General features: G+C 38.2%; 1 protein-coding gene across 1 annotated transcript in view; it reads right to left on the bottom strand.

Moving 5' to 3' along the window:
* The window catches only part of LOC140242177 (serine/threonine-protein kinase 32B-like), a 167834-nt gene that overhangs the window by 125267 nt on the left and 21974 nt on the right, over window positions 1-20593 (bottom strand). The window contains exon 2 of the mRNA XM_072321943.1: window positions 1662-1717. Coding sequence (XP_072178044.1) covers window positions 1662-1717 — 56 coding nt within the window. The remainder of the gene's footprint in view (window positions 1-1661; window positions 1718-20593) is intronic.

The raw sequence follows: 20593 nt of genomic DNA, 5'->3' as shown, positions 1-20593 counted from the left end.
GTGGGGGTGGGGAGTATAAAAAAGATAAAAGAATTACGACAAAGTCCTTTCAAGCCAGTGTGGCCACTCTCTACATATATCGGATCACCCTGTATTCACATACCTCCCACGCAGTTTCATCCTTAGGACTCTAAGATATCCAGGCATAGGTACGATGCAAAAAAAAATAGGTATTCATACATTTCATAACACATTCACTATATACATATCTATGAAATATGACACAACACATTCATTACATCTATGAAATATGACACAAGACCTTTCCAGCCTTCATGGTCAGCATACATCTACACATCTAATTTGAAAGACAGGCTCTCTTCCACTGCCTTGATCATGTGAACACAATAACATGACAAACCCCTGATGCACCATTCCCTTTGACTTTAATCCTATGCGTCTCCAGCCTAAATCCTCGCCACTGATCCTACAATGTGATCATAATCCACCAATAGCCGAGGTACTCCAGGCCTTAATCCCAGAGCGCTGCCTTGTTTACGCTTCACATATGTTTCCACTGACGACCGTCTTGCATCACATGGCTCAACCGGGCCAGAAAATCACTGTGAAGTTTGCAAGGGCAATTTTTCATTTGAACATTTCTCAGAGGGTTTTTTGGGGGTTTTTTCAGGCCGAGACTGCCATTACAAATCATGTTTCCACCATAGTGCTGGCTTACATCTGCTAATCTTAGATTGTTTATCCCATCAAACCCAAGAAGTACTGAAGCATATTAACAGCCAAGTATCAGATAGCATCTCTTCCCAGGATGTACATGTTAACCCATTCATTATAGGAACCTGGTATACCAGGTTTCCGTGGCGGCAGCTGATATACGAGAACCTGATACCAGGTTCCAAAAATGTGCGTGCATTTGTGGCCTAAATTCATGTTAATTTGTCTTACACTGCCAAAAAAATGGAGTTTCTTTTATAAGTATTTGTTTTCCTTCTGTATGAAATCTGTGTATAACATATTATCATTTAACTATTTTCTTTGCATACGTAGTTTGTTACATAGCAATCAAGGCCAAGCTCAGTAGATTTTGGTGTTTGCTGAACCCAATCAGGTGCCTCATTTTGTGTATAGCAAAAAGAGTCTGTGAGCCCATCAGTGCATGCTCTATTCATATCTCACGCCCAATCAATATTTTCATTGTTCTATGTCACATTAAGTTGACCGTGGAAAGGGGATACATGTATCGCTTGACTGCCTTCGCACAGGTAGATTACCAAACTGTCCATTCTCTGCTGACAGGCAAAAAGAATCTTGTTTGGGGGTATTTGAGGCTTTTGGAAAATTGCAAAAGAAACAGATTAATATCATTTTCACAGTTTTCACATGAAATTGTAACCAGTAACCCTATTGATGACCTTTGACAATTTTTTTTTCTACTGCACATGTCCCCTACATTCCATGGCCACAAAAACATTTGACTTTATCACTGCAAGCACAAAATTTTGATGAATACCTTCACATACAGCCAAAAAAAAAAAAAAAGAAAAAAAAAATCTTGGACCAGACTTCTGGCAAAAACAGAAATTTATTTCATGATCTCATGCTCAGTGAAACTTTTCAATTGTGGTCTTGATAAATCTTTGCACTAAGTGGTTCCCTTATAGGCAAGACATATCAAGTCAAATCAAATCAAATCAACTTACTTTTCCGAAGCTGCCTTTACCAATGGCCCTCAGGATTTGGAAGTGATCAAAATTCACTGTTAGAAAAGAAGAAAATAAATGTTGAAAAAGTTAAGGACAAATAGTAAGTAACAACATTCAAAGCCATTGCAATGTCATTACATCAATTGTATACCTTGTGAATATGTGTTTGCCTATTTCCTGAAATGTATGCAAAACAAACATTTAAAATATCAATTAGAGCTGAAAGGGCGTATCAGGGCAATTACCCCCCGAGGGCAAGTACCCCCAGGTAATTACTGGTTAGTGATAAGGTTAGAGTTGAGATTAGGGTTAGGGTTAGGTTTAGGGTTCGGAGTTTGGGTAAGGATTAGGTTCAGGTTCAGGATTAGGATTAGGATTAGGATCAGGGGAAGGGTCCTGGGTAATTGCCCAGGGGGTAATTGCCCTAGACCCCTGAATAGGACATTCCATTAATCTGGATTTGGCATGGGCATGCAGGTCTGGTCAGTGTTGACATGCATATCATCTCGTATCACAGAAGGCTTCTACAAGCTCAGAATTTCCACACGCTCTAATGCCTCATATCCATACTGAAGCCAAGCATCAACAAATCCCAACTGGACAACACAGTGCACAAAAATGGGATTCCATTGTCCATCACAAGTACATGTATGAGTCTTGATGATAGACACAAGAAGAGCGTAACGAAACTACTCCCAAATTATTCAATATATATATATGAGCAATATTTTGTCTAGTATATCCTAGCTATTGAAAGACTAAGGGAAAATATAATCTGAATAGATCACAAGCATCTAGACATTAATCCTACAGACATATTAATATGCAATACTGTATTCAAGAAATTATGAATTCACCATTCACCATGTATATAGCTCACAAGAGTGGTCCAAGTTTCACTCGAGTGCAAGCTATTCATCAATTACCGTATATTACCAAAGAAATGCACTACCTTGAACTTTCAATGCACTCAGACGCGTACTCAACAAAGTTCAACGCTGAATGTAAATCATGAAACTTTCATCATCGGACAGCTACAGAAGCACCGCAAAGCTGCAAGGGAGTGCTGAGTAGGTACTATCATAGGTGACCATCCCCCCCCCCCTTCATTTTTTCCTCTTTCTCCCCACCCCCTCCCCCTCCCCCCCCCCCCCCACACACACACATACATTGATAGAGCAAAGGATGGAAGTGGTAGCCTGCGGCAAAAGAAAAGCCCACTTGAATTCTACGTCACGTCCCTTTTCTCCCGTCAAGTGCCCTCGTCGGGGCGCATTCCTCACGAAACAGCACGATCAAACATCCACACCCCTCATTCCGACACGATGCAAAGCCATCGTACGTCTGCTGCCGATCCGGACACAGGAAGTCATTGGCACACGCATCCTGTTTTAATGACGACTTTAATGTCCTCACCGGTCACCATATAACCCTACTAGGGTCAGAACAGCCACACTTCATACTATAAAATGGCATCACTGGGCACAACCCCAATGTCATGTCTACATCTATAAAAAGCATGATTTGATAGTACTTCCTTTGCAGTGTTACACATTGAAAACGGAAGTACCATGAGAAAAATATGAAGTTACTCGAGAGGATTGTAGCTCAGGTTGGCTTTTGCAAAAACAACTTGATGGCCTTTTTGAAGTCTTTTTTTTTTTTCTAATTTGAATTGACTTCTCAGGTATGCCAATGGGCCAGATGAACCTAATGCATCTTTCAGAATAATTTACTGGCCGGATTTTCTCCTTTACTGAGATCAGCAACATCAGGAAATGTCCAGCTTGTACCTATTTGCACACAGTAGAGAACTATAGTAAACAGCAGAGGCGATGTTACAATGCTTGGCTTTTCCTACGCCTCTTCATGCCACATTAATCCCCTGTTGATAGGTATGTGTGTGAAATTTGTGCACACTTGACTCATTTGGCATAGAAAGGGTTAAGGGATATGGTGCATGTTATTAATCCAACAGAGGACAATCATCAGAGCATTTGGGAAGGGCAGACGGAGGGATAATAGCAAATGGCATGTATACACGTACATTGATATCCCTTCAGCAAATGAGGAAAAACAGGCAGACGTTACCTCTTTTTCTTCCAACAAGGGTGGGGGGGGGGGATATGAGATGAAACACCAGTCCCAAGCCCTCCTTAAATGTCTCCCTCCCTACCTTTAGCATGTTGAAGACTAGTCCCATGTATACTCGGGCAGGTGTCTGTGGGAAATGTGTGTTATAGCAATTTCAGCTCATTCTTACTGGGTTAACATATGCAGCTCATAGTTGCTACTACAGCAGCTCTTACAATGTAGTATTTTGTAGTCAAATGTTGCTTACCTCTGAACCTACACATCAGGGGTCCTTCACCCTTTGTAGCACCTCAGACCATGGCTAAAAATTTCCATGCTTTTTTTTTTTTTTTGGATTTTCATTCTTCCAAACTTTACCTCATTGTACATTTTATCAAGCCCACTCAGGTGTAACAATGCGCCTCATTGAAAAAAAGCAATGGGGACACGATAGGAATTGATGGGATGACAATAGGAATTGATGGGATGGTATAGTTTTGGGTTAGATGGGAGATTCAGCTTCTTCTTTTTTTTTGGCAAGATAATTAGAAACAACTTATAAAAACATGAAAGAGAATACAATTCTGAGAGGAATTCAACGATTACTTCACGAAAATCAGATGTGAAATGGCTGAGATACCCCAAATCCTCTTAAAATCGTATGCTCTTTAGTATTTCAGAAGAGGTTTTTCATCATCTCTCAAAAAAAGTTGGAAACCTGAAACCCCATCTCAATCAAAACTATATCATCCGATTTAAAGGGGATTTAGGTAATCTGTATTCACTGTCAGTGAAGTAAATGTGCTGGCAGATGCGTCAAGTGACGAACAATTACAGCATAGAAAGGGTTACTGAAACACCACTTGGTGATGCTTTCACAGTTTGTTCTGACATTACTGGCAAGGACCTGCATGGTAACCATTGGTGCTGACGTGGATTTGAAGCTACATGTACATTCCAACTTCTAAAATGAAGGTGCTACATTTATAAGCACTTGCCGATTGCTGGGGCAAGTGAAAAATCAAAGTCGGGCAAGTGTTTTGGAACAATGAGAAAAAAATGCTTGCTTTAAATGGGCAAGTTTTGAAGCAATCTTCTTTTCATTTCATACAAAAGCTCAAAGATGATGACTGTTTAGTGATGCAAAGCACTTAAATTTTATTTCAGCAATTTTCCAACACTCTCACGATAAAACCTGATTGCAACACTAACACTCAAATGAACCAAGTTTGTTACTCCAATGTGTCAGCATGCGCATCAATGTGTGCTGTGTTCAGCATTAATATTAATATTAGGTGATCCGAGTATCCTCTCGGATCACCTTCTGTTTCTGTACGGATTCTTTCTTCTTCTTCTTTTTCTTCTTATTTCTCCGCAAAAGTTGTGCAGCGGTTAGCTCAGAAAGTCCTCTTCCTATCAATTTCAAAATTATACCATATATGTATCATGTCCCAAAGACGACAGATCTAATAAAATCATAGTGATCAGTCGACCGTAACGTCACTATGACGTCATTATATGAAAACACATTCTCATTCATATCTCATTAATGGAAAGATTTTTTAATGAAATTTACGTCACATATATTTCAGGTCAAGTGGATTCTACTCATATTCTCAAAATTCATATCTACTCTTAAAACGCGTGCGTATACGCGCGTTGAAATATTTATATGCTCCAATCGAACTCAAATTTTTTTTGCACACGTTTCAGACCATTTAGGGCATTTTTTGAAAAATTGAAAAAATTGGACGGACGCGTACGCACGCTCACATATATGCACACATAGCTCATATGCAATAGAAATTTCCCGTCTTTTTACAAGGATCGGATGTCTAAAATGTCAAGGAATATTTTTACCGAGTTTAAAGTCAATCCGACTCAATATGACGTCATACCAGCCCGTCAAAGTTGAAATTCCGCGCGCGCGTCAATGGCGATATACAGTGCAACTATGCCAAAAAACCGCCAATTTTAAATCCGATTTTACTCGTCAGGATGGACGGTGTCCCCCCATTTTCTGTACATATATTCTGAAAGCTGATGGGTTGTACATGTCATTCCATGGGCTGGCGATGCTGGAAAAATGATTAACAAAAAGATATCAAATTTCTTAATGAAATAAAAAAAGTAAATTTTCAAAATGACGTCATCAAATTTCAAGTTCATTCGAGCGTATCTCACTTATCCTTTGCCGATTTTCCCCCAGATTTCAGTATGTTGCAGCTTATTAAATGCTCTTTCATAAAAGTGCTATCAAAATTTTGATTGGATGACTGCATTACCTCGTAAAAAAGAATTGAAAGTAACCTTGTCAAATTTGACCAGTTTACGCGTTATCTCTATGGGAGTGCAGTTTTTCTGGAAATGAAAATTGACATGACTATCTTTATCGAGCACTAGCTCACTTACCCTTCAGTGAATTTCTCCCAGATTTTGATATGTTGTAGCTGAGACTTTGCGCTATCGTGAGTGTGCCCTTCGTCTTTTTATACGATGTCGGGATCACGTTAAAAAACTTGGTTGAAATTAAAGCTTATCTTCGATGTATTGAGATATTTCTTTCTTTCTACAACTTTCTTTGCAATAACTCAAGAAAAACAGCCCCTATCACCCCCATATTTTGCACATGCTTAGTTCATGTCACGTACATTATTTCATAAAATAACAACTACTTGATCGGACACCATCTTGGGTATGTAAATGAGGGTCAAAGGTCATAAATGTTTCATGCTGTATCTTGGTGAATACATGTCTTATCTTTCCCATATTTTGCACATGCAAAGACCATGTTACACGAATCATTTCACAAAATAACCACTTTTTGCTCAGATGCCATCTTGTCTGTGCAAAGTGGGGTCAAAGGTCATATGTACTTCTCCCTGTATCTTCGTTATGACGTGTTATCTCTATGGGAGGGAATTTTTCTAGATGTGAAAATTGACATGATTGTCTTTATTGAGCACTAGCTCACTTACCCTTCGGTGAATTTCTCCCAGATTTTGATATGTTGTAGCTGAGACTTTGCATTATCGGTAATGTGCCCTTCGTTTTTTCATAGGATGTCGGGATCACGTTAAAAAACTTGGCTGAAATTAAAGCTTATCTTCGATGTATCGATATATTTCTTTCTTTCTGCAACTTTCTCTGTAATAACTCAAGAAAAACAGCCCTTATCATGCCCATATTTTGCACATGTTTAGTTCATGTCACATACATTACTTCATAAATAACTACTCGATCGGACACCATCTTGGGTATGTAAATTAGGGTCAAAGGTCATGAATGTTTCATCCTGTATCTTGGTGAATACATGTCTTATCTTTCCCATATTTTGCACATGCAAAGACCATGTTACAAGAATCATTTCACAAAATAACCACTTTTTGCTCAGATGCCATCTTGTCTGTGCAAAGTGGGGTCAAAGGTCATATGTACTTCTTTCTGTATCTTCGTTATGACGTGTTATCTCTATGGGAGGGAATTTTTCTAGATATGAAAATTGACATGATTGTCTTTATCGAGCACTAGCTCACTTACCCTTGGGTAAATTTCTCTCAGATTTTAATATGTTGTAGCTGAGATTTTGCGCTATCGTATGGGCGCCCTTTGTTTTTCATACGATGTCGGCATCACGTTAAAAAAACTTGGTTGAAATTAAAGCTTATCTTCGATGTATTGATATATTTCTTTCTTTCTGCAACTTTCTTTGCAATAACTCAAGAAAAACAGCCCTTATCACCCCCATATTTTGCACATGTTTAGTTCATGTCACGTACATTATTTCATAAAATAACAACTACTTGATCCGACACCATCTTGGTTATGTAAATTAGGGTGAAAGCTCATAAATGTTTCATCTTGTATCTTGGTGAATACCTGTCCTATCTTTGCTATATTTTGCACACGTATAGACAATGTCACAAGAATCATTTCACAAAATAACCACTTTTTCCTCAGATGCCATCTCGGGAGTGCAAAGGTGGGTCAAAGGTCAAATATACTTCATTCTGTATCTTTGTTATAGTGTATACGGAATTTGGTACCAAAGACGGCAGATCTGACTCCCTTTTCTAAATGAGAATCCAAACATCACACGGCCAATGTCCCTAAACACAGGTGAAACCTGTATGGTCATGCCTATATTGGGATCAGGACTCAAATCACTGATTTTCGAATAGATCGGATCACCTAATTTGTCAGTGTTGACAAATTCCAAGTCTAGTTCAAATATTGTGTTTGAAATTAAGTCCTTGATTTTTCTTTATCATTTTGTTACATTTTGGGACTTTCTTTTCAGGCAAATGAAATTCATGTTGAGGCATGTGTTCTGCAACAATTTAAAATTCTGCTTGCCTGACTGGGCAAGTGGTAAAATTTAAAAAAAAAAGTTATATAGCATCCTGTAAAACAACAACAGTAAAATCTTCTTTTCCACAAGGAGTCTCTTCATACTTCACTGACCCCCGAGGAGTTAGCAAATGGAAAGCTTCATGTCAAGAAAAATATGAACACACGTTTCAAACCAGTTACTATTTCTATATGTCCCCATACTTTATAGGTCTGTGTATGTGTGAGCATGTGTGTAAAGTTTATGTGAGAGCATGTGTTCGTGGGCATGTGTGCATGCACGGTGCACAACTTCGCTAGAGCTGCTACTGGCCGATGATCAGTTTTCAATATCCATTGCACTCAAACCCCCCCCCCCCCCCCCCGAATGCCTTCGATCTCTGGGACATAACGATTACGCCGTGCATAATTTGCAACCACAAAATCCATTTTTGCGAATGGGCAAAGCCTCGAATTACTCTTTTGCAAGTATTCTCCGTTTCTTGCCAAGCCATGCACCAAGAAATCAGACTCTTGTCTGTTAGCATTTCAAATACATAGCTTTTGGGGGTATCCATTCTAAATTAATGTCGATGCTTCTTAAAGAGAGATTAAACATTTCTATCCCAGGATACATTTAAACTGCTGTAAAGATGCAACCATCAAGAAAAAAGCCACTTTATAACTCTTCAAGATCTGTTTTCAGGCCACCCTATGAATAATTGCCCTCCTATTTTCCAAGCTGAGCACAAAAATGCCAAAGGCTTAATTTGCTAGTCTCTGGAAATAACCTGATGTAATCTCACCAAATGAGTTGGATCGGGAAAAAAAAATCATCATATTTATCATATCACAACTACATCCTTTCAAGGTTTTTATTTTTTTTTTTCTTCTTCTTCTTCTTCTTTTTTACCTTTCATATTCTGAAAACTACTGTTACAGGACTTTGGAATGAATCTCATAATGATTCCATTTCATGGTGCAATCTGGCAGGTTTTTTTTTTAAAAACCCATTTAGGACGGGCTGATACTGCTACAACATGCATTTTCCATAGACACCTGCCTGAGTATACTCAGGACTCGTCTTCAACGGATTAATACCATGGAAACCATGTTTATCACATCATCCATGGCTACTTGTGCTTCCAAGTTGGATGCTAGCCGACTGAGTAAACTCCCCAAGCATACTGTAAAGGGAGATATTTTTGTGCGAGTAATTTTTTTTGCACCCAGCTAGATCAGATGAATTTTGCGTGTTTTTAATTCCATAGAATGAAGACATTAATTACGGGAACACGTGATGTGCAAAATCGTATTTGTGTTTTTATTTTCACACTTGCTTCTGGTCACACGAAATGTGCAAAAATTTCTACAATGTAAAAAATTTTGCTTTTGCAGTAGCCTACTAAATTCATCATAAAAAAAAAAGAGAGCAAAGATTTGACATTGAGCCATCACAGAGGAAGACATCTGGGTTGCATTTCATGAAGCGTTTTGTCCAACAAATTTGTTGGACAAATTAGCTCTCAGCCAATCAGATGCAAGGACTTCAGTAGCTTATAACAGTTCGTCAGAAAAAAATATCTGACGAAACGCTTCATGAAATGCCCCTCTGATGACCCTGTGAGAGTTACTGGGCTTAAATCTGAAAACAAATGGTAATAATACAGACGAGAATGTGTACCATAATAATAATAATAATAATAATAATAATAATAATAATAAGGTCTTATTTACCCAGGGTAGCTAGCCTCTTCAGTGTTGCCACTGCTCTACCAGAGGGCCCTGCTATTATTATTACCCTAGCGTTGCCAGGTACCCATTTATACACCTGGGTCGAGAGAGACATTGTGGGTAAAAACATCTTGTCCAAGGATGTAAGCACTGGGCGGGATTCGAACTCGCGGTCCTCCATTCGGGAGTCGGGAGTCTTATCCAATATGCCACAGCGCCTACCATAGGAAGAGTTTTCAAAGAGCTAAAATCCAAGTTCTAACTATTAACTATTAACTCTCCCATGTATGAAACGTGTTTCAATACCCACGTTTGCAGATGCCTTTTGGATGTGAATGCATTTCTCGAGTTGTTGCATTTATCAACTCCGTCGTGAGTTGATGGGAAGGCCTAGTCACTGCGCAGCTCCATTGCGCATTTCGACCCAAAGCGCGGAGATGTGTGGTTGGCAGTGGTTGGCATGGGCAGGTCCATGACTTTGCATTTATCAACTCTACAGAAACATGTTTCACTTGCAATCACACTTCTTTCGGCGTTTCAGAAATGCATTTCTAACCCCATAATCAAAACAGCATTGCATTTATCAACTGCCAAAAACTCCCTGAAAGTTGATCGGAAACTTTAATTCTGGACCAGCAGTGAGTTGATAATCACACCCACAATGCCATCAACATTTTTTGTTCAATCTTCCCAGGTGCATGACCCACGAAGAGAGACTAGATTCTCATTTGGAATACTGCCACTTGATTCTCATCTTCTCCACATAACAAATTGCATGTGACTGGCCAAAACACATCACTGAATTGAAATGAGCGCATGGGACGAACGATAGTGATGTCGGGTTACATTCTTCCTTGAGTATCCTTGTCACTCTCTCTCTCCCCAATCTTTCCTCAGACTCCTTTCCCTGGTCACAACTCAATGTGACCTTCAAGGGGAGATTGTCTGTGAGAAAGGTACAGAGGGGTGGTGAAAAAAAGAAAGAAGATAGACAGAGACAGTGAGGTAGAGAAAATATATAGAGAGGGGGAGATGAGACCATGATGGAGAAAAAGATAGAGAGAAAGAGAAGAGAAAGAGATGGGATAGATGTAAATATATTTATAGAGAAAGAGAGTGTGTGTGATATAAGAAAGAAAAGAGAGAACATTTTCAGTCATTGCATTCATTTGTGGGCAGAATGGGTGAATTGCTCCTGGCATTCCTCGCCCTCGCTTCCAGCCTACACTGTGAATCCATTAGATGAAGAATGGGATGCATCTCACAAGCACACTACTGAGGAGGTGGGGGGGGGGGTATCAAAGAAACAGAGGGGGCTTTTCAAAGGGGAGTGTGGGCGGAGCTAGCTAGGGGCCGATTATTTTGGGGTGCTGTGGCTTTCACGGCAGTCGGCTCCAGGGAACTTGATGAGAGAGTCAAGCCAGTGAAAGACTCCTGTCACATCTACAAAGTTTTGCTAGGAATCCTCCTCCCCCTCAAGAATCTCCACTAAAACAAAGCTTTCCCAACAACTGTTACATTATCAACATCTTTCAGGGTCTGAAACGGCATGGTCAAACCACACTTTTTGCAGCATTAGAAGGGAAATAACAAAATTGCATGTTAACTCACCAAAGCCTTCATTTTCACACAGCTACATGGGGATGATGTGTTCAAATGCATGAGCTGATATCTGCTGATGTTCACTACCAACTACAATTTAACAGCTACATGGAAAACATGCATTATGTACAAGGACACTCCAATTCTGCTATTTATCACCAACAAAGGGCAAATAACGAGTCATCTGTGTGGTGAAAATGCAGTTCTACAAGCACAAGTTGCATTTTATTAAACAGCACTGGTTGATAACTGATAGTCTGGTATCAATTCATTTGATTGCCAGTTTGTTTGCATGTCTGTTTGTGTGTTTGTTTGTCTGAGGGCAGGGAATAGCAAGATTCACAGATTTAATTAAATTCGAGTGCCGTCACCATCAGATGACATACTATGTACTAAAACAATCTGAGATGTCACTGTGGTAGAATGATATAAACAATATGCACAGAAAATTCTTCAAAATATTGTTTTGTGCGAAAATACACATTCCTTCCACTTATTACTGACATTAATTTTAAGGGCATTATCATTTCCCTTGCCTTCTGAATGAGGTGAGTCAAGTGCTCCTTCAATATGCTTTAAATATAGAAATGAAAGAGAGAGAGAGAAAGGAGAGATTTTCTATCACAAAACATTGGGTCTACTCCCTGCACCTAATAAAATCCACATTGCACAGTGGGCATCATTAATCCAATAATGAATACAAACACGGAACTCCCTAGGTGTAGGCTGTAATGAATCTGGCACTCCAGTAAAGCAGTGATAAGAATCACATGCATTCTGTTTGTATTCACATGATGAATGAAAATCATAGCTTGCTAGCACTATATGTCTCAAGTCCAACTCTCTCATGGCTCATAACTTTTGATCCATATGTCCGTTTGTGATGTCCCTTAAGGAGTTGAATGTTACAAGGTCAAAGGTCATAGGAAGGGTCAATGAACTTCCAGGAGTAAGAAAATCCTTAATTTCTTCTACGCGAATGGGCGAGACACATTTTGGCACTTGCCTTGTTTTCTACTCTTTTCACATCTTTCCCGGATTTCTGTTGTTGTTTGCCAAGGTATCTGGGGGGGGGGGGGGGGGGGGGGGGTTCCCACCAAACCATATGTACAGACAAACTTGAAATGTACACTGATTCTTCTGTTTGTTTGTTTCACGTATATTGATGTCTACACATTATTGGGGCCCCTATCTATAAGCACTGCTTCTCCTGGGGTTCCCACCATCAAGTTCAATTGATTTTGTTTTGTTTTATGTTTACTTTGTATGTAATCATGTATCTTTGCGTGTCTTTTTATTGTATACTGCTGAAATGATGGTAAATAAAACTGAACTGAGTGACCCTTATTTTCAAATCCTCTTTTTTCCCTTTACTATGGAGTTGCAATTCCTACCTCTCTTTTATTTCAACCACTTTTTGATGGTTCAGTCTTACCAAATTAAGTCATTTTAATACTTGATGGGACTGCCTAGTACTGGTTGAGGCAAGGATTTGGGTTTATAAAATTTTTTGGTGAGATAATGAGAAACCTCTTATGAAATATGAAAGAGAATATGAAAAGGATTCAACATTATTTGATGAAAATTGGCCTTGAAATGACTGAGATATCAAAAAAAAAAGCGATCCTTATAAAATTGACGGGCCATGACTTTTATTAGGATATCTTTGTTTTTCATTGTTTTTAGATATCTCAGTCATTTCAAAACCGATTTTCATCAAATAAGCTTTTGATTCCCCTTAGAATTGTATGCTCTTTAACATTTCATAGAGTGGTTTCTAAATATCTCGCAAAACGTTACAAGCTGATTCCTCACCTCAACCAGTATTGTATAGTCCCTTTAAACCATGTAGAGAAGTGGACATTCACTTTGGCCTGCTCTTTTTGAATTTTTGAGCTGGGCAGTCACAAATACTATAGCTTGATGAATAACTGGATTTCATTTCCCTACAACAGCAACAACAACAACAACATGGAGTATTTTTGTCTTGTCTCAGCTGATTACGCTGACCATTTTTTTCCCTCTCTCTCTCTCTCTATTTCTCTATTTCAATGGCACTGCCCTATCTAATTGGAACTTGCATTGTGGGCAATTCATAACACCTCTGCCTTCGTAATTTGCGACTCTCTGCATGCAGTTGTCGCGACATGAGACTTGGCCACTCATCTTTGACAGACTGGCGTCCTGTAATTACCCTGAGAAGACAATCAAATCTAGCGCTCGCCGGGAACGGTATCATTCAGGCAATTATGCATCCATCCCGAAATTTGACGGTGGCGCAGGTCATCGGCTTTCCTTCCTATTCATTATTTCGTAGGTCAATGGATCAAAACTGCATCTCTCGTAGCACAGCATGCACATCCAGTTTTAAGTCTTCTGCGTATTGCATTTTTCCTCTTCCTATCTCGCTCTGCATCTCCCTCCCCCCTCTCTCACTCTTGAAATATTGAAATGTTCTGCCCTTTAATCCTTCTATCTTTTACATTCTGATCTACCTCTCTTCTGCTTTTTAATATATCTCACATACATATTGTCTATGAGGCTAGGCAGCAGATGCATTCACACAGTCAAAATTCAAATCTTCTGTTTTGGAACTACATTGTATGTATCAAAGAAAAAGACAAAAATATGCAACAATAATAGACACATACTGTAAAATATGATATATTCACGGCATGAAATTTTCACAAATTAGAGCCGATGGCCTTTTTCATGGCATGATATTTTCGCAAATTGCCACTGGCGTTCAATGCATAGAGTGTAGACAAGAACTTTCACGTGCATTTTAATTTCGCGAATCTTGGCCCTCTTGAAATTCGCAAAATTAAAATGCATGCAAACATTTCTCATTTTACAGTGTGACAAAAAAACAAACAAAACAAAACAAATTTGAAAGTTGTATTAGCATTCAATACCTAGCATCTTGCAGCAAAATTGGTCAAGGCAAAGAGCATTCTAAGCAAGCCTGAATTTTACTTTCTGGTGTATGTTTCGGGAGTCACGAAACATTTTTGAAGGGGGGGGGGGAGGGGCTACAAGCCTGGAGTGGGGGCAAGGATCCATGATACCGCCTCCCTTGCTATTACAGATATGACAAATCAAAGGACAGAACCTTTGGAAAATATGGGTGTTGAGGTTTTTTTTAATTATTTGTGTGTGTGCGTGGGGGGGGGGTTGTTAGCCCCCCCCCCCCACACCTCCAGTTCAATGGTCCCTTTGTCTCCCCCCCCCCCCCCCCCCCCCATCTCTATCTCTTTCACTGTAAATTTGGAATGCAGCAGACCTGCAATCACTTTTCATTAGGTCTGAATTCAAAGTTCGGAGCTTCAAATCAAGCCACACACATAAACAGAGAAAATTAGCATGCATGTGATACATACACATTCTCTTAACAAGGGCATTCTATTTAGAAAAGTAAAATCCAAAGACAATATGTATTGATTACAGCATCTGTTGCAAAATTCAGGAAACACACAGCAGTCCCTCAAGGCACAAGGTAATACCCATCGAGCTAGATACTGACATTAACAATTTGTCACATGAACTACAATGACTGTTCCCTTTACACTCTTCCTCTCTCTTTCTATCCTTCTATCTCTATCTATCCCTATCTATCTATCTATCTATCTATCTATCTATCTATCTATCTATCTATCTATTTTTCTCCTCCTTTGCACACTCTATTCACCCTTTGGGTCTCACTAATTCATGACATTAGCATGCTAATGGCGGTCATTAGCACTCATTAACTCACACAAATGGGGCCAATAAAAAACATCTATTTTTCAAACTGGTGCCTCAAGGAACACACCCCAGTATACTGCCAGGTGTGTGGGCATGACAGGTGGAAAAATGATCGCGGATGCAATATTTATGGTAACGCATGATATGCTAATGCAAACACTGTTGGCCTAATTTTGTGTGTTGATAATGCCATGACAAATACATTATACACATTGCCACAGTTCTTCTTCTGTGTCGTGTAGATAAGGTCACGGCTTCGTTTCACGATGATGTCATCAGAACCAAAGTACAATTCAATTAGCAGCTGCAAACAAAAATCTTGAATGTTGATCCCAACACCAAATTTGTTTTGTTCTGACAACCATCTGTGCCTTTAAAGGCATAATTTACCATTTGCAGATGAAACAAAAACCCAGCATTAGTGCTTTAAAATAGTTCTAAAATGTGAGTTCAGGATAGAAACAACCACTGTAAAAATCTGAATCTTTATAATTGATGTGAAGTATTGTTAAATACACAAAATGTGAACAATAGTTATAACAAAAATGCTTCCAGACTAAACCATCTACAGTTATGATTTAATGAGAAAAATACTGATATCTCCATATATTTTAGGCTTCATTGCGAAAATTTTATATGGTAGGATGTTTTGTGATATAACAGACCTACACATATGCATCAAGTGTGGTATCTTGAATTTTTTTTTTTAAAATCACTGCTTCCAAAGGTAAACAGGACCTTTAAGGGAGGGGGTTATCAAGCTGTTGGTTTATTGAATAATTTTTCTTTCACCTGTGAAGCCAATACAGTATGTACTTGAAGCTAGCAGCTAGCAGACTGCAAAAAAGGTTAAGCGCCATTTTAGAAAAAAAAAAATTGAAATAAATCTATCGTCAGACAGAGCAAAATAAAACCTTTCCCATAATACCTCACTAACTGTTACATAACGAGGAATATCTTATCTAATGATTACATTCATCTCATATTCTTTTTTACCAAAATTTTCATTATTTCTCATAGCAGCTTTGATCTCTTATATCTCAAATTAACAAGAGTGGAGTTAATTCGTTCTGTGATCAAACTCTCGACTTGTTGACTGAAAGGAGAGGAATTATTCTTATTTCTGAAGATATCTCACAACTAAATCAATATCAATGCTCAAATTTAGAAAATATGGATAATTCTTTCTTTTTCTCCCATTTTAGTTAATGAACAGGATAATGAGCACTCTTCTCTTTGAAGCTATTACACACCTATGCCGTGCAAGTTGTTTGCATGTACGGAAAACATCTACCTCTGATGTGTATGTAGTACCAGACTGATAAAATCTCAGAACTGACCAATCAAAACCAAACACACTCTCACTTTGTCATTCTCACCCACAAATCAATATCAATGCTTATAATTAGAAAATATGGATAATTCTTCCTCTTTTCATTTTTGTTGACAAACAGAAGAGTGAGAATTTTTTTCCTTCAAAGATATGACACAATGATGTGCATGTAGTACCTGACTGATAAAACCTGGATGAATTGAATTATTATGCAAAAGCAGGCAAACACTCTCTAGCTTTGTCATTCTCGCCCATATATAGATATCAGTGCTTATATTTAGAGAATATGGATAATTCTTCCCTTTTTCCTGTTTTCATTGACTGATAGGAGATGAGTGTTTTGTTTTTCAAACCCATCGCACACCTATGGCATGCAAGTTGTTTTTAAGCACGTGTTACATCTACTTTTGATGTGTATGTAGTACCTGACTGATGCAACCTGGGAAGAACAAAACAAGTAACAGCAGAAAAACACTCTTTTGTTTTTGTCATTCTTGCTTCTTTTTAGATATCAATGCATACATTAAGACAATAACTACATGATTCCTCCCTCTTCTTTTTTCCATTTTTGCACAGCTACAGTCGTTGAAAGACTTCAAAATGCTTCCCGACTAATAATAGTACAACAGGAATAGATGCATCCTATGAAGTGGAGCCATTGTATGTAAATGTAATCAAACATGGGCCGGATGGAATATGTTGCCCCTGGGAATATTGTAATGTACTGTACCATGGGGCAAAGTACACGGCACACCCCGTTCCCATGGCAACAGGTTAAGAATGTGAAGTTCAATGCCATCCCATGTTCATAAGTTGTGGAAATTTTTACACTTTACATATTTTTTTCGCCTCATAATGATATCAGATGCAAGCCCTTCGCAAATTAGATGAGAGGCGTTATCTTTCATTCATTTGCACAAAAACACATCAACAAAAAGATTGTTTCATGTCTTTGGTCAATAATTCAGCTGGCTACACAATCTTTTCCCTAAATGTTATAAGTTTTACAAACTGACAGTGCAATAATGACTTGATGCAAAAGTCTACGGTTTGTCCGTTGATTCCACATTTTCACAAAGGATATCAAAATGAGATTTATATGCAGGTTGACAGAAAACTTGTCATGTTCTACCCTGCATGGGTGTGTGGTTGCAACAAATATCGCAGTTTTGTTTTGTTTTTTAATATATGCATGTAAACCATGAAATTGCAATAACTTTCTTATCTCATATCCAATCCTGATGAAATTTCTGCAGATTCCAGTTTTTCTTAAGCAAAAGTATTTGAAAAAGGCAAAGTTAACACGGAGTGGAACTGTACTTTAAGAGCACACCACATTCATTGGATATTCTACGTTTGTATAATGTGTGAAATTGAAAATATCATGATAATGCAAGACACGAACCCCCAGCCCCAGCAGTCACGAATTGAGCAGCCTGAAAAAACAGGGCGCAGAAATTGTGGTGGGTACCTCTTTAGCACACCAACATGCATGAGGATGGGCGCTCAGTCTCAAGCGGTTTTAAATCTCACAGTTCATTGTCCTCTCTCCTCCACATCCCGCCCCCTATCAGTAATCACGGTCGTCTGCTTGCAGCATGTTTTTCATTATCAATCAAGTGAAGAAGACAAGTCTGTGAGAGCCCCTTTTACTACAACCTCCCTTGCCCTCCCCCTCCCCTATCCCCCTTCCTCCCTCCCCTCTCCTCCACTCCTTGCATGCCCAGGAGTCTCCGGCAGCAGACGAGATGATATCAAGGCTCAAACCATCAGGACTGATGGACTTTAAATTAATAGACACTGTTCCAATCCATCTTATCCAATATCTTGTCGTAACTCGATATCTCGCTGCAAAAAAAAAAAAAAAAAAAGGAAGGGGAATAGATTCTCTTCAAGGCAAAAGAGACAACACCAAGTCTGACACAACAACTGGGCAGATTCATGCTCAAGAGAATGTAGTTTCTTCATTTAATTACATGAAGACAAACAACTTGCTACTAATCTCAAAAAGTACTTGAGATTGATTCACTCGCAATTTTTAATATAAAACAGGATAAGCCATGGGCAGAAAATGATTTAGAATTGGTCCCTGGATGAATAAAACTAAATGCAAGTGTACAAATCTTGGGAACAGTATCTCATCCTGTAGTTTCATTTAAAAAAAGCATCTTTTTTACACACAAAACCATCACCATCACTATGTTGACAATCAAATTGTCACACAGACCCTTTTTGGACTTTGCACTCTAATTTTGTGTTGCATATCTTGCATTCATATAACAACTTCATTACCTTCTGCTTTACATTCACCACATGGAAAAGTGCATCAGCACATTACATTGTTTTTTTTTACATAAAAATGCATGGCAGTGACATTTCATTTGAGACATTCATCTAACCAGAATTCCCCATGGATGCATAATCTGTTCAAACAAATATTCTTCAATGAATCAAAACAACATCAAGTCAGACTATAGAACTAATGGCAAAGTCATCAACAGTGATCTCAGGTAATGAGACAGAATATAATATTAATCAAAATATACTTGCTGATTTTAATTGTTTTTATATACAATCATGACAATGACAGCAGAAAAATACTATGTGAGGGGCATCAATAATACTATCAAGTCTCCGCACAGTTCTGCAGGAGCAAAATTCACTTCACTGCAAACAGAGATTTCATTCCATTGAAGTCGGAGGGAAAGAAAAAAAGAAGTAAACTTTTTCAGTCAACGCATGATCTCAACATTCATTTCCTATCAAGCACTCACAAAAAAAAGCTTTGACATTTAAAGTAGTTACTTATAATATCTAACCTAGTGTGAATATCAAAACATCGAGAAGAAAAAATATGTATGTGTACAGCATGCCCCACTAAGAAAACTCTTGCATTCCTGCATGTTCAAATTGCATGAGACCAAAGACAATGCCGCTTTTTGAATAATATTATTGGATTTTGGTGGTGTCAGTTGATTTAGCTTTCTTTGTAGTGATCTCAAACAATTAAAATCACTGACAAGTTGCTGTCGATAGTCGTCATGAGTTAAGAGCATGATGCATTTCTATGAGTGTGTAATGATGCATTTCTCATGAACAAACCCCCCTCCCCCACAAAAAAAAAAAAAAAACACACACATAAGGGCCATTCCCCGAAAAAGTGTGCAATTACCGTTGTACAAATGACAAAAATTCAACATCAGAAATTTCATTCATTTTTTATCAATTCAGAAACTTCAATCCCTTGGGAATACAAAAGAATCAATGGGTGATTTTTGAGAGCCCATACTTTTTCTAGAAACATTTCCAAATGTAGAGTCCTTTTTTTGCATGTTGAAACCAAATATCAGATACGTTACCAGAGGTAGCATCTTAGAAAACTGTTGATTGTCTGTTTATTTCTTGCTTTAACATGACAATGCTAATTTTGTAAAATCACAAGCTTAAACATCTACAAACATCATGGAAACATTTTTGAGTCAGCCTTGATCTAATCTGTAATAAAAATGATCGTAATTTATAAAATGAAGGCTGAATAAAAATCAAGGACATATACATATTTTGGCTGAAAATATGTTACCCTAATCTAACTTTTTACCTGCATTTGAATTATATCAATAATCTCATTGATTATGTATGAAACTTTATGAACAAGTATTATACTTCTCACAAATAGCAAATGCTAGGTAACATCTCTGCCAGATTAAATACATTTCAAATCGAAAGAAGAACGGTGTGTGGTAACGTATCTGACGCGTCAAACGTTCCGTTAGTACACAATTCTAAACCCAACACCAATCATGCCAATATATTAATTTCAACTTGTAAGAACATCGCAATAGGATTATTTTCATTAAGACACCGCACTTCTAAACGTAAAAAATGTTCTCGTCATAGATAGAAGATTAGATAACTCTTCAATAAAACTTTGAGATGTACGTGAAATACGAGAGCCAAGCAGGCACAAATCCACAGTACTTCTTTTTTGATATAGTTCCAAAATTTAGTTATTATGATACATGGAAGACGGTAAGAATGAAATTGAACAAGATTTATGCAAATGATACACACGAATTCAATTTTCCTTTCTTCCTGTTTGTAATAAATTAAGTCT

This window comes from Diadema setosum, chromosome 18 (genome assembly GCF_964275005.1).
Source record: "Diadema setosum chromosome 18, eeDiaSeto1, whole genome shotgun sequence".
Taxonomy (NCBI): domain Eukaryota; kingdom Metazoa; phylum Echinodermata; class Echinoidea; order Diadematoida; family Diadematidae; genus Diadema; species Diadema setosum.
Note: the sequence above shows the minus strand (reverse complement) of the source record. Positions and strands in the feature narration are given on the sequence as shown.